Genomic DNA, 12545 nt, shown 5'->3' on the forward strand with positions numbered 1-12545 from the left:
GTGCTGGGTGCTCCTGGCCATCCACTGGTGCTGGGTGCACCTGGCCGCCCACAGCAGGGCCGGGGTGCACCTGGCCATCCACAGCGTCCTGGGTGCACCTGGCCATCCACAGTGTGCTGGGTGCACCTGGCCATCCACAGCGTGCTGGGTGTACCTGGCCTTCCACAGTGGGGCTGGGGTGCACCTGGCCGTCCACAGCGGGGCTGGGGTGCACCTGGCCATCCCTCTGCAGTGGTGCTGGGGTGCTCCTGGCCATCCACTGGTGCTGGGTGCACCTGGCTGTCCCTCTGCTGCGGTGCTCAGGTGCTCCTGAGCAGTCCAATTCCACCTTCCACCCAAACACTGCTTTTCTGCCTGAGGACCAGCTCAGGTAGAATTCCTCTTAGGGTTTTGGTGAGCTCGTGTCCTGTCTGCTGGCTTGTAAGGCTAATAGCCAGGCTTTGTCCCTGCACACAACACACTGTAGACTTTGAAGTGAACTGTTGCGCCTCTCGGACCTGCCTGACCCGCTCTGCCCCTTCAGGTGCACCTTCTCCACCCGCCGCTCGTTCCCGGCAAGTACCGGGCCCTGGTCACAGACTACGTCTTGCTGGCCAAGACTCGGCTGGTCGACCTCAAGGCAAGTCGCCGCCCGCCCCCAGCACGCTGGCTGGGCTCTGCAGGTGTCGGTGCCTCTCTGCATGTCCCTTTTCTTTTTCTGTCTGTTCTCTGAAGGTTTCTATAGAAAACACAGGGCTCTACGAGGATCTCTCGTCAGCAGGTGACGTGCCTGAGGTAAGGCCAGTGGGGCCGGCCCGGGGTTCTGACAGCTGCGTGGTGAGCGCCGGTCAGCCATGTCCTGGCCGGCCCTCCTGAAGCCCTGGGCTGTACTCGCAGTGGGGCCAGGGCCCAGAGCTGCAGGGGGAGCAGCTGCCCACAAGGCGTGTGTTCTGTGCACCTGCATCGTGTGCACAGAGCAGCAGAGAGCTGCTTTTGTGGGGAGAAAGCAGTGACCTGGCGGACTTCTCCAGAGCTGAGGAAGGGCAGCTGCTGTTGTTTGGGAGATATTTTTTTTTAAAGATTTATTTTATTTATTCCCCCCCCATTGTCTGTTCTCTGTCCATTTGCTTTGTGATTTTCTGTGTCTGTGGTATTCTCATTACGTGGCTTCAGGAACCCATCCTGGGACCTTGCGGAGTGGGAGAGAGGCGATCGTACTCTTTTCCACCTCAGCTCCCTATTTTGCTGCATCTCATATGGTCTCTTCTCCATGTCTCTTTTTTGTTGTGTCATCTTGCTGCGTCAGCTCTGTGTGTGTGTAGGGTGCACTCCTTGCACGTGGGGCTCCCCTATGCGGGGACACCCCTGCGTGGCAGGGCACTCCTTGCACGCATCAGCACTGCGCGTGGGCCAGCTCCACATGGGTCAAGGAGGCCTGGGGTTTGAACTCTGGACCCTCCATATGGTAGGCGGACGCCCTATCCGTTGAGCCACATCCACTTCCCCAGGAGATCTTAACTGAAGAGGGTAGTCTGTAAAACGGAAAACCATGCTTTCCTGAGAATTACAGAAAAAGTGCTAACTATATATGGACCCAAAGTGCCAGGTGGCTTATAGCATATTTATGTCACTAATAAAAAGTCTTTCGTGTTTTTTAAAAGACCCTTTTATTTAAGTTGTGAGTCACTGGAGAACACTTTCAGGTGCTGTGTAAGTGTTAGATGAATATTGTTAAGTAGGTAATGTAATTTCTATTTAAAATTTGTTGAAATTTCCAAATTTTTTTAAATCTCAGAAATCAAATCTCTCTTCCTTTCCACCTGGGGTCTTTAACTTGACCACTCTGCTGTGCTAGAGGGCTCTGCAGAGTAGAGACAGGGAGAGGCAGGGGGCCGGGTGGGGGCGGTGGGGGCAGAGGCGCTGACCCTGAGGGGGCGAGCTGGAGGGAGCTGCTTGGCGGAGGGGGCCCCTTGCGCACACGCCCCACGGCTGTAGCTGCCTGTGGGGGTGTCTGTGCTTCCTGGGGGTTTGAAAAAGTCAGCATGTTCCCCTTTCTTTGGTTTTGCTAGTACTTAGGGAATTTGTACGATTGTGCCAGTAACTTTTAATTGAAAAAAATAAACCTCACTGCTGTATTTCGCACTAACTGCTTTGGCTTTTGCATTTGAATTGTGCAGAGGTGAGAACCATTGCTGATGCCCGGCCGTTCTGCTCAATTTCTTTTTTAAAAAAGTCTCTTGCTCTTTTCTCCTGCATCCTGTGTGGGAACAAGCCCCACAGCCAAGCGCCTCAGGATGTCGAAAAGGCCATCTTGGTGTTTGAGCAAACGGGGAAGATCCCCGCCCCGGTCATGGAGGCCAGGTAGGAGGCGCGGCCGGCTTTGAGCGCATGCCAAGCGGGGGGGGGGGGGTGCCAACAGCGTGAAGGGCCCAGACCCTCCCCAGGTGGCGGCAGAGCCCGTTGTGCTGCGCTCTTCCTGGGAGACCTTTCTTCTAGAAAGGCCTGGGACCCCTGGAGGCTGCTGACCAGGGGTCGGGGTGGGGCCCTGGGGGCGGCACTGCCTTGCAGCTGCTGCTTTTTGTTCAGGAGGAGGAGAGCTGCTCTTTTTTATTTTTGCATTTTCATTAATGCTTTGTTGGAGAGCAGAATAGAGCCCCAGTGCAGGGAGCCGAATGCCAGTATTTTATGGAATTTGGTTTGGTCCCAAATCACCTTGGATTCTGGTTACTACTATTGTGGTGCAGCTTTTTTCAGGATTTGATTCTGAGAAGTGTGAGGTGATTCCAGTTCCCAGGACTGTGAGACCAGCTCCAGAGCAAAGGCCCAGCATTTTCGGGAATGACCCCCGCGGGCCCAGCCGGGCAGAGGGCCCGGTGCCCTGGACGTCGGGGTCTTGCTGGCCACACCTTCCTTTGTGTGACATGTCCCAGAACAGTGAAAAGAGAGGTTGGAAATTTGGTGGGAGACCACAGCAGTAGAAAGGAAGAAAGCTGCCCCTGCGCTGCCGCTGCGAAGGGCCGCGCTGGTCGAGGACGTGAGCGCAGCTCCCCGGCGCAGCCTGAGCGCCTGTGCCTGCTCTTGTGTTGCAGCATATTCAGGAGGCCCTACTTCCTGGCCCACTTCCTCCCGGCCCTGCTCACGCCGCGGGTGGTCAGTGTCTCCCCTGGGAGCCTGCCGGGCGGGGGGCGGAGCCGCTGTGCGCCTCACTCCAGGTGTGTCTTCACAGCTCCCGGAGGTCCCAGACACCCGCATGGCTTTCATCGAGTCCCTGAAGAGGTACGCAGGGCGCCCTTCGTGTTTCAGTAGGCTTTTCAACGCAGAGAGCGGTTCTTTTGCAGAGAAAAGTGTTTAATCATATGTATTTATAAAATGTTGGCTCAAAATTGGTGAAGACTTTAAAAGAAAGTGTTTGATTCTGAATATCATGATTTAGCTTCATTCCTCACTGACCTTTGAGGACCATTGGCCTGGGAATTCGTGTAATTGACACATAATCATTGTGAAGGGGGAGAGTTTAAGCCAAGGAGGAAAATAAAAAAATAAACGGGAGACGTGAAAGACAGGAAGACGAGGGTGGGCTTGAGGCTCGTTAGAGCAAAGCTTGTTTCCGCCTCACTCGGCGGAGGCCTCTCGTGGCACAGCCGTGTTGGTGCCCAAAGGTCCTTTCTTTTGGGGGAAAGAGGAGACTAAATCCTGTTTCGAGGAAATGGTTGAAAGGTGACGGTTAGGCAAGGTTAAGAGAACAAAGAGCCCAGGACGTAAAAATATGTTTTCTTCTTCTCTTACGGTAAGACTACTCTCTCGGAGCCTATTTATATTTTTAATAAAAAGTGTTTCACATGTACATAAGAGTCCAGAGACCAGTCCCTCTCATTAGCATTCTGCATATTAGTTCATTTTTTCCAAACTATTACAGGTGTTGTTGAAGCCCCCCATCCCACGCCCCTTTTTTCTGTCTCCCCATTGACCATTCTGATGTTTGTATATAATGTTTTCCTGGGTATTTTTGTTCTTTTATTGTATATGGGCACATTCATGTACACACATCACACAGATTCAACTGTGGTTTTTCTTTAAGATTTATTTATTTCCCCTCCCCACCCCCACCCCACCCTGTTGTCTGCTCTCTCTGTCTATTCGCTGTGTGTTCTTGTGTGTCCGCTTGCATTCTTGTCAGCAGCATCGGGAATCTGTCTCTCTTTCAGTTGCTATTTGATCAAATTATTATTTTCTCTTGATTTTTCTGATTGGTTGTTGTTGAAGTATAGAAACTCCTTATCCAGTACCTCTGCTGAATTCATGTTAGTCCTAGTAGTTAGTTGATTTTCTTAGAATTCATGTTAGTCCTAGTAGTTAGTTGATTTTCTTAGAATTCATGTTAGTCCTAGTAGTTAGTTGATTTTCTTAGATGGTCTATGTAGATAATCACATTGTTGTAAAGCCAACAGTTTGTCCCTTTCTTTCTAATTCTTATAGTTCTTAATTTTTGTTTTAATGTATTGGGTAGAGGTTTTGGTATAACATGGAATTTAGGAGTACTAAGCTGATATCCTTATCTTTATCTTATTCCTGACTAAAATAGAAATACTTATAAAGTTTACCATTAATTATAATACTGTAGTTTTTTTTTTAAGATTATTTATTTATTTCTCTCCCCTTCCCCCCCATTGTCTGCTCTCTGTGTCCATTCGCTGTGTGTTCTTCTGTGTCCGCTTGTATTCTTGTCAGTATCACTGGGAATCTGTGTCTTTTTGTTGCGTCATCTTACTGCATCAGCTCTCCATGTGTGCGGCACCATTCCTGGGCAGGCTGCACTTTTTTTGCACTGGGCGGCTTTCCTTACGGGGTGCACTCTTTGCACTTGGAGCTCTCCTACGCGGGGGACACCCCTGCGTGGCATGGCACTCCTTGCGTGCATCAGCACTGCGCATGGGCCAGCTCCACATGGGTCAAGGAGGCCCTGTGGACTTCCTGTGTGGTAGGTGGACGTCCTGTCCACTGGGCCAAATTCTCTTCCCTCACTGTAGTCTTTAAACATGTACATATACAGAGGATTGTAGGAAGATGGCAGAGTAGGGAACTCCAAGACCCAGTCCTTCCGCTGAAACAATTATTAAACAGGCAGGAGCTCTCTGACACAATTATTTTGAAATTCTGGGGCATCCAAGGAAGAGCAGAAGGAAGAGAATGATAAATTACTGTAAAGAACAACAAATTGCTCTTTTGGCACGGGGGCTACTAGCACCCATTTGCCACTTTTGTGGCAGGCCACCACGGGGACCAGCCCCTGGCTAGCTGGCTGGGGGCAGAAAGGGACTTAAAAATCCTCTTCCCTGATGACAGGTGGACATGGCTCATCAGTGGTCACAGCTCTTGATTAATGGATTTGGATCACTGGAGCCTAGGCTCTGAGGACAACTGTTGTCTCAGCTCCTCCTCAGTGGGGCAGGGGCGTTGGAGACTGAAAGACACAAGACTTGCCTGGGCTGCAGGGAGCAGTTTATTTGTGGGCACACCAGTGAAGCTCAGCTTTGAGGCGCTGCTGGAGGCGCCGTACTGCCCTTCTGCTCTCTCCCCAGTCACTTTGGAGCTGGTCTGTGTCCCCGTTGTGGGTCCCTGGCCCTTTTTGGGCTGGGAAAGGCCACTACAGTGTGCCCTCCTCCAAATTTGCCCTCCAGGGAAGGAGTGTAAAAAACCATAGAGATGGTCAGAATGCAGTGAAGCCCGCCTAGCTTCAAACACCTGGGGGGAGGCCTGTCCGCTGGGAGCAGAGGGGCACCCAGACTCCTGTTAACAGGGAAGCTCCAGAACAGCTAACGAGCGAAAGCCCAGGTCAAGACAAGGCCCAGAAGGACAGGAAAGTGCTGCACCTGGGTTTGCCTAGGGCAGACCTTCCTGCTCAGGAAAAACCATCTTATACCAGCTGGTTACAAAGTCAAGGAACGACATCTCAGAATAAATCTCAGAGTTCACATTTTAAAATGTTGACATACAGAGTATAAGAAAAGAGTATAAGACAAACCAAGAAACTGGAAATCATGGCCCATCCAAAGGGAGAGGATCAAAATCCAGGAAAAAAAATGAAGACGAGGATGTGGACATACCAAACAAAGCCTTTAAAGGAATGCGCAAGTTGTTGAAGGAAAATACAGAGAAAGATCTAAAGGATATTAGAAACACGATGAAGGAGCAATTTGAGATTCAAGTGAAAAGATAAAAATTTTTAAAAAGAACCATAAAGAACTTACTGGAGTTGAAATAAGTAAAATGAAAAATGCCCAGGAGGGTTTCAAGAGCAGAGTGGAGCTGGCAGAAGAAAGAATCGGTGAACTGGAAGAAAAGATACATGAAATGAGTCAGACTGAGGGGCAGAAAGAAAAAAAGAATTATAAAAGAGATAATAGCTGAAGACACCTCTGGAACACCATCAAGCACAGCAATATACCTATTATGGGAACCCCAGAAGGAGAAGAGAAAAAGGGGCAGAAGAAATCGGCAAAGAAATAATGACAGAGAACTTCCCCAACTTAGCAAAATACGCGAATATGCACATCCAAAAAGCCCAGAGAATACCACACAGGATAAGCGTGAAGAAAAGCACACCTCCTCGTGTCTGATTACACTACCAAAGGCCAAGGACAGGGATGGCGCTCAGGGAACCGCAAGGAAAAGCGTGTTGGGGCCGAGGGCGTCCCAGCTGTACTGAGGCTGATTTCTCACCTAAAACCACGGAGGCAAGAGGACATGGGCTGACATACTTAAAGCGCTGGAAGAAAACAACTGTCGGGCAAGAATTTTATATCCCGTGAGTCTTTCTTTCAAAAATGAGGGAGAGGATGAGACACTCCCAGATAAACAGACCCCGAGGGGCCCATCAGCACCGGCCCTGCCCTACAGGCAGCGCTAAGGGGCTGCTGCAGGCTGGGGAGGGCTCCAGGGAGGGGCAGAGGTGTAGGAATAAAGGCCTGTGAGAGGTAACCACTGGGCAGTTATTAGCACAAATGCCAGTAAGCCTGTGGGGTGCTATGTGGTCTGTAGCTCCACTTCTTACTTCCTACCCGTGCTAAAAGGCAAATGCAAAAAAAGTAATGATAAATCTGGTTTCACTCACCAGTGTACAGAGAGAGAAGTGGTAACAAGTGCAAAAAAGGTGAGGGTACAGCAAAGTGTAAGTGCCTGCTATTGAAGTTAAGTTAGTATTAAACCAAATATGATTCTTACATATTTAGGATGTTAGAGTTTAACCCCACGAAACCCACAAAGAAAATAGATGAAAAACATATCCAGACAGAAATGAGAAGGCACTCAGTGTGGTACAACTCAAAAAATCAAATAATTGTAAAAGTAGGCATTCATGAGAGAACTGAGGGACAAAAGAGAAAAAGACTTACAAAGGCTAGATAACAAAATGGCAGAAGAAAGTCCTGTATTATCAGTCATGACTTTAAACGCAAATGGATTAAGCTTTCCTTCAAAAGGCAGAGACTGGCAGTGTGGGGGAAAAAAAACATGACCCATCTGTATGCTGTCTGCAAGAGACTCACCTTAAATTCGGAGATACAAGTAGAATGAAAGTGAAAGCCTGGGGGGAATATATGCCATCACATAGTAACCAAAAGAGAGCTAGGGCGGCTATACTGATGTTAGATAAAAACAGACTAAATACATCTGCACCCAGCAGCAGAGCCCCAAAATAAATGAAGCAAATACTGACAGATTAGAAGAGAAAAACTGATGGCTCTCTAGTAATAGTCGGAGACTTTAATACATCACTTTCAACAATGGACAGAACATCCAGTCAAAAGATCAGTAAGGAAATACCATACTTGAACAACATTCTAAGTCAGCTAGACCTAACATGTATACAAAACCCTTCATCCAACAAAAGCAGGATATACATTCTCAAGTGTAATGGATCGGCGGCGGACTTGGCCCAGTGTTTAGGGCATCCATCTACCACATGGGAGATCCGTGGTTCAAACCCTGGGCCTCCTTGACCTGTGTGCAGCTGGCCCATGCACAGTGCTGATGCGTACAAGGAGTGCTGTGCCATGTAGGGGTGTCCTCTGTGTAGGAGAGCCCCACGCGCAAGGAGCACGCCCCGTAAGGAGAACCGCCCAACGCGAAATAAAGTGCAGTTTGCCCAGGAATGGCACCACACACAAGGAGAGCTGACACAAGATGACACAATACAGATTCCCGTGCCGCGGACAACAGCAGAAGCAGACAAAGAAGACGCAGCAAATAGACACAGAGAACAGACAACCGGGGTGGAGGGGGAAGGGGAGAGAAATAAATAAATGTTTTTTTAAAAAAATGTAATGGATCATTCTCCAGAGTAGACCATATATTAGGACACAAAACAAGTGTCAGTAAATTAAAAAATATTGAACCCATGCAATGTGTATTCTCCAAACAAATGAAGCTAGAAATCAGTAACAGGGAGGGCTCTGGTTTCTTCTGCTGCAAACTACCCAGCGAACAGCTCACTCTCTCCCCTGGGCTCCAATGTCCAAAACTAAACTCTCTGTGTTCTCCTCCATCTATTTACTTCCCCGTCTTTGATGAAGCACCCATTTATATCACCCACAAAGCGGGGGAGGACAGGGTCTCAAACCAAGTCACCGTAATGATGTGGTCAAATAAAAGCCCTAATCTTGATTTAATAAAGTGAAAATATAACTTCTGAATCTAAAACAATCTAATATGCCCAGAGGAACAGTCCAGTTTACAAACACAATCTAATATCTAAATTTGAAATTCATGAACAATACCAAACTGCCACATACACTTTGGATGAATTGTATACTTTATTAATATTTACCGATAAAAAAAACCACAATTATCAATCCACACCCATTAGCATGGCTGGTGTCTAAACAACAGAAAATACAAGTGGGAAGCAGATGTGGCTCAAGCGATTGGCTCCCATCTACCATATAGGAGGTCCAGGGTTTGACTCCTGGGGCCTACTGGTGAAGGCAAGCTGGCCTGAGTGGAGAGCTGGAGCAGCAAGATGATGCAACAAGAGACACAGGAGAGACAGTTATAGACACAGCAGACCAGGGAGCTGAGGTGGTGCAAGAGAATGATCACCTCTCTCCCACTCCAGAAGGTCCCAGGATCAGCTCCCAGTGCTGCCTAAAGAGAAGACAAGGAGATACGGAAGAACACACAATGAATGGACACAGAGAGCAGACAGTGCAAAGAATGAGGGGAGGGGGGATAAATAAATAAGTCTTAAAAAAATAAATAACAAGTGAGGGAAGGATGCTGAGAAATAGGGCCTCTCCTTCCTTGCTGGTGGTGTTGTGAAGTGATGCAGCTGCTGTGGAAGACACATTGGCAATTCCTTAGAAAACTAAGTCTAGAGCGACTGTAAAAATCCTGCCATCCCACTTCTTGGTATGTCCTGAGGAGAACTGAAAGCAGGGACTTGAACAGATAGTTGCACCCCCATGTTCATAGCATCATTATTCACAGTTGCCTAAAGATGGAAGCAGCCCAGGTGTCCATCACCCAGTGAGTGGATTAATGTGGTATATGTACACAATGGAGTATTATTCATCCAGAAATCAGAGTGAAGTCCTGATGCGTGCACAACACGAATGGACCTTGAAGACATCGTGTTGAGTGAAATAAGCCAGACAAAATGACAAATATTGTATGAGCTCATGATTTGAAACAATTAGAATAAGCAGTCTCCTAAAGTCAAAATCTAGAATATAGATTACAGGGGATGGGGGTGGGCTTAGGAAATGGGAAGTTAAGGCTTCAAATATACAGGGTTCCGTTTTGGAATGGTATGTTTTGGTAATGGATGGTGGTGATGTAGCACAACATTGTGACTGCAGTTAACAGCACTGGAATATGACTCTGCATGTTATTAAAGGGAAAACATTATCTTGTATATATCATAACAGACTAAAAATTTAAAGAAAAATCCGTGGAACTAACACTGTACAGTGAACCCTAAGTTTAACAAGGGACTTTAACGAATAGTATGAGTAGGGAAACAGATGTGGCTCAAGCAATTGGGCTCCCATATACTATACAGGAGGTCCAGGGTTCGATACCCAGGCCTCCTAGTGAAGGCAAGCCGGCACACATGGCGAAGTGGACCACACAGAGTGCCAGCCCATGCGGGAGTGCCGCCCTGCGCAGGAATGCTGCCCTACACAGGAGTCCCGGCCGATGCAGAGAGGTGGCGCGACAAGACACACCTACCTAGGGTAGGTGTCCAGAGCCCCCTAACGAGAATACAACAGACACAGAAGAACACACAGCAAATGGACACAGAGAGCAGACAACGGGGCGGGGGGTGGGGGTGGGGGGGCGAATAAGAAAAAATGTGGATATAGATTGAAGAGTCTGGTTGTTCTATACAGTTTATTTATTTATTTTTTTAAAAGATTTATTTATTTATTTAATTCCCCCCCGCCCCTGGTTGTCTGTTCTCTGTATCTATTTGCTGCGTCTTGTTTCTTTGTCCGCTTCTGTTGTCGTCAGCCGCACGGGAAGTGTGGGTGGCGCCATTCCTGGGCAGGCTGCACTTTTTTTGCGCTGGGCGGCTCTCCTTCCGGGCACACTTCTTGCGCATGGGGCTCCCCTGCACGGGGGACACCCCTACGTGGCATGGCACTCCTTGTGCGCATCAGCACTGCGCATGGGCCACCTCCACATGGGTCAAGGAGGCCCGGGGTTTGAACCGCGGACCTCCCATGTGGTAGACGGACGCCCTAACCACTGGGCCAAGTCCGTTTCCCTGTTCTATACAGTTTATTAAGAGAAGCAGCTACCTATCTCTCTGGAAAAAGAATTTTCAACTCTTTTAATGGGTTCTTTTGATGTTTTCCTTCGTATTTCTAAGTAGCATTCATAGCTTGCTAAATGTTTTATTCAGGACACCTTAGGAAATCGCAGTTGACTGCAGGAGGAAGGCTTGTCTTTTTCCTCCGCATCACAATGGGTGCTCTCTCTATCTTAATTTTTTACAATCTCAATAGTCAGTGTTTGATATTTTTAAGTAATTATTTTTGATTGTGATAAAGTATACTTACCTTAAAAGTTATTTTTACCATTTTAAGTGGGCTATTCTGACATTAAGTACGCTGACTTAATGTGTAGCTTTTACCACTGTCTATCCCAGACTGTTTCCATCATCATAAACCATACCTTACACTCATTTAGTAAGAACTCCCAGTGTTTGTTTTTCAGGGCTATGGTAGACACTGTTTAAAGCTGAGCCATACAGGAATCTACTCAGTCGATTTTGTTTTCCTTGTACTTTTTACTAATTCCGCTGCAACTCCCTGCCTGTTGTCTAGATATCCTCTCATTCAGAATCATTACACATTCAACAGTTTTATTCCATTTTGAACCCTTGGCTTTGTATGCCTGGTGCACAGCTGCCGTCCTGGCGACTTCCTTTCCCGTCACCTGGATCCTTTTGCTCTGGCTTGTGTTGACTTTTTTTTCTGTGTCCCAGGTTTTCCTCTTCTTGACTTAATCCTTTGTTTTGGTGGACCATATCCTGCAGAAGGCTTTTAAGAAAGGATGGGTGGGAAATAAAAGCATTTGGACCCCTCTGTTCTGCCCTCACGTGTGGTTGGTAGTCTGGCTGGGTGTAGAAGTTCAGGCTGGAAATGATTTTCCCTCAGACTTGTGACAGTGTTGCTGCACTGCTTCAGCTCCCAGGCTGCCCTGAGCGCCCACCAGCCACCATGGTTTCTGATTCTTTGCATGTGACCTGTTTTTGCAGTAGCGTTTCTTTGTTCCCCTTTTTATGAAATGGTATGGTAATGTATTTTGTTGTGGGTCTAATTTCATTTCCTTGCTGGGTATATGGTAGCCTTTTAATCTGGAAACTTGTGTCCTTCAGCACTAAGAAATTTTCTTGGTAATTTTTAACTTTTTTCACAAAAATTTTAAAACAGAAAAGTCAGAGAATAGTATCTGTTACCCAGCTAGAGTTATCAAAAAATGGCCAGTCTTGCTTCATCTAAACTCCTCAAGTCCAGCTACACACCCATCTACCTCCTTACTGGGTTATTTTCAAGCCAATCCGATGTATCCTTTTTGTCTCGGGTGATTTAAGATTTCCTCTCTCAGGCTCTCTCTTCCTGGAACTCCTGTTATTCAGATATTGAGCTTCCTGATCTGCTCTTCTAATTTTTTCTGATTTTCTTCTTTTCTGTCCTAGTTGCTCATCTGTTGTGTGTATGTGTGTATTTGGCTCTTCTTTCTGGGAAGTTTCCCTAGTTTTACCTGCCAGTTCACCCGTTTTGCTTTTCATTCTGCTGTCAGAATGTTGATTTTTGTGGCCATCATTTCCTATTTTAGTGTTTTGTCTGATGTTTTCTTTACTGCGAATACCTGTGTATCATTAAATCTTTTTGTCTGAGTGGTTTCTGTTTTTTAGACTGAAAGCTTTCCATCACCAAGGCGATGTGGGTGATTTGCTTTGATTTCCAACCTCAAGCCTCGCCTCAGTGCTCCCTGGCTCTGGCCCCTGCTGTGCTTACCTTACGAGGAGCAGCCTCTGCGGTCGCTCTGCCGAGCTCTCC

At 47.4% G+C, this 12545-nt stretch overlaps 1 protein-coding gene across 1 annotated transcript in view; it reads left to right on the plus strand.

The window, feature by feature from the left end:
- FANCA (FA complementation group A) overlaps positions 1-12545 on the plus strand; it is a 96378-nt gene that overhangs the window by 50237 nt on the left and 33596 nt on the right. Inside the window, exons 16-20 of the mRNA XM_023583088.3 lie at positions 524-619; positions 715-774; positions 2252-2340; positions 3069-3129; positions 3206-3255. Coding sequence (XP_023438856.2) covers positions 524-619; positions 715-774; positions 2252-2340; positions 3069-3129; positions 3206-3255 — 356 coding nt within the window. The remainder of the gene's footprint in view (positions 1-523; positions 620-714; positions 775-2251; positions 2341-3068; positions 3130-3205; positions 3256-12545) is intronic.

This window comes from Dasypus novemcinctus, chromosome 18 (assembly GCF_030445035.2).
Source record: "Dasypus novemcinctus isolate mDasNov1 chromosome 18, mDasNov1.1.hap2, whole genome shotgun sequence".
Classification (NCBI taxonomy): Eukaryota; Metazoa; Chordata; class Mammalia; order Cingulata; family Dasypodidae; genus Dasypus; species Dasypus novemcinctus.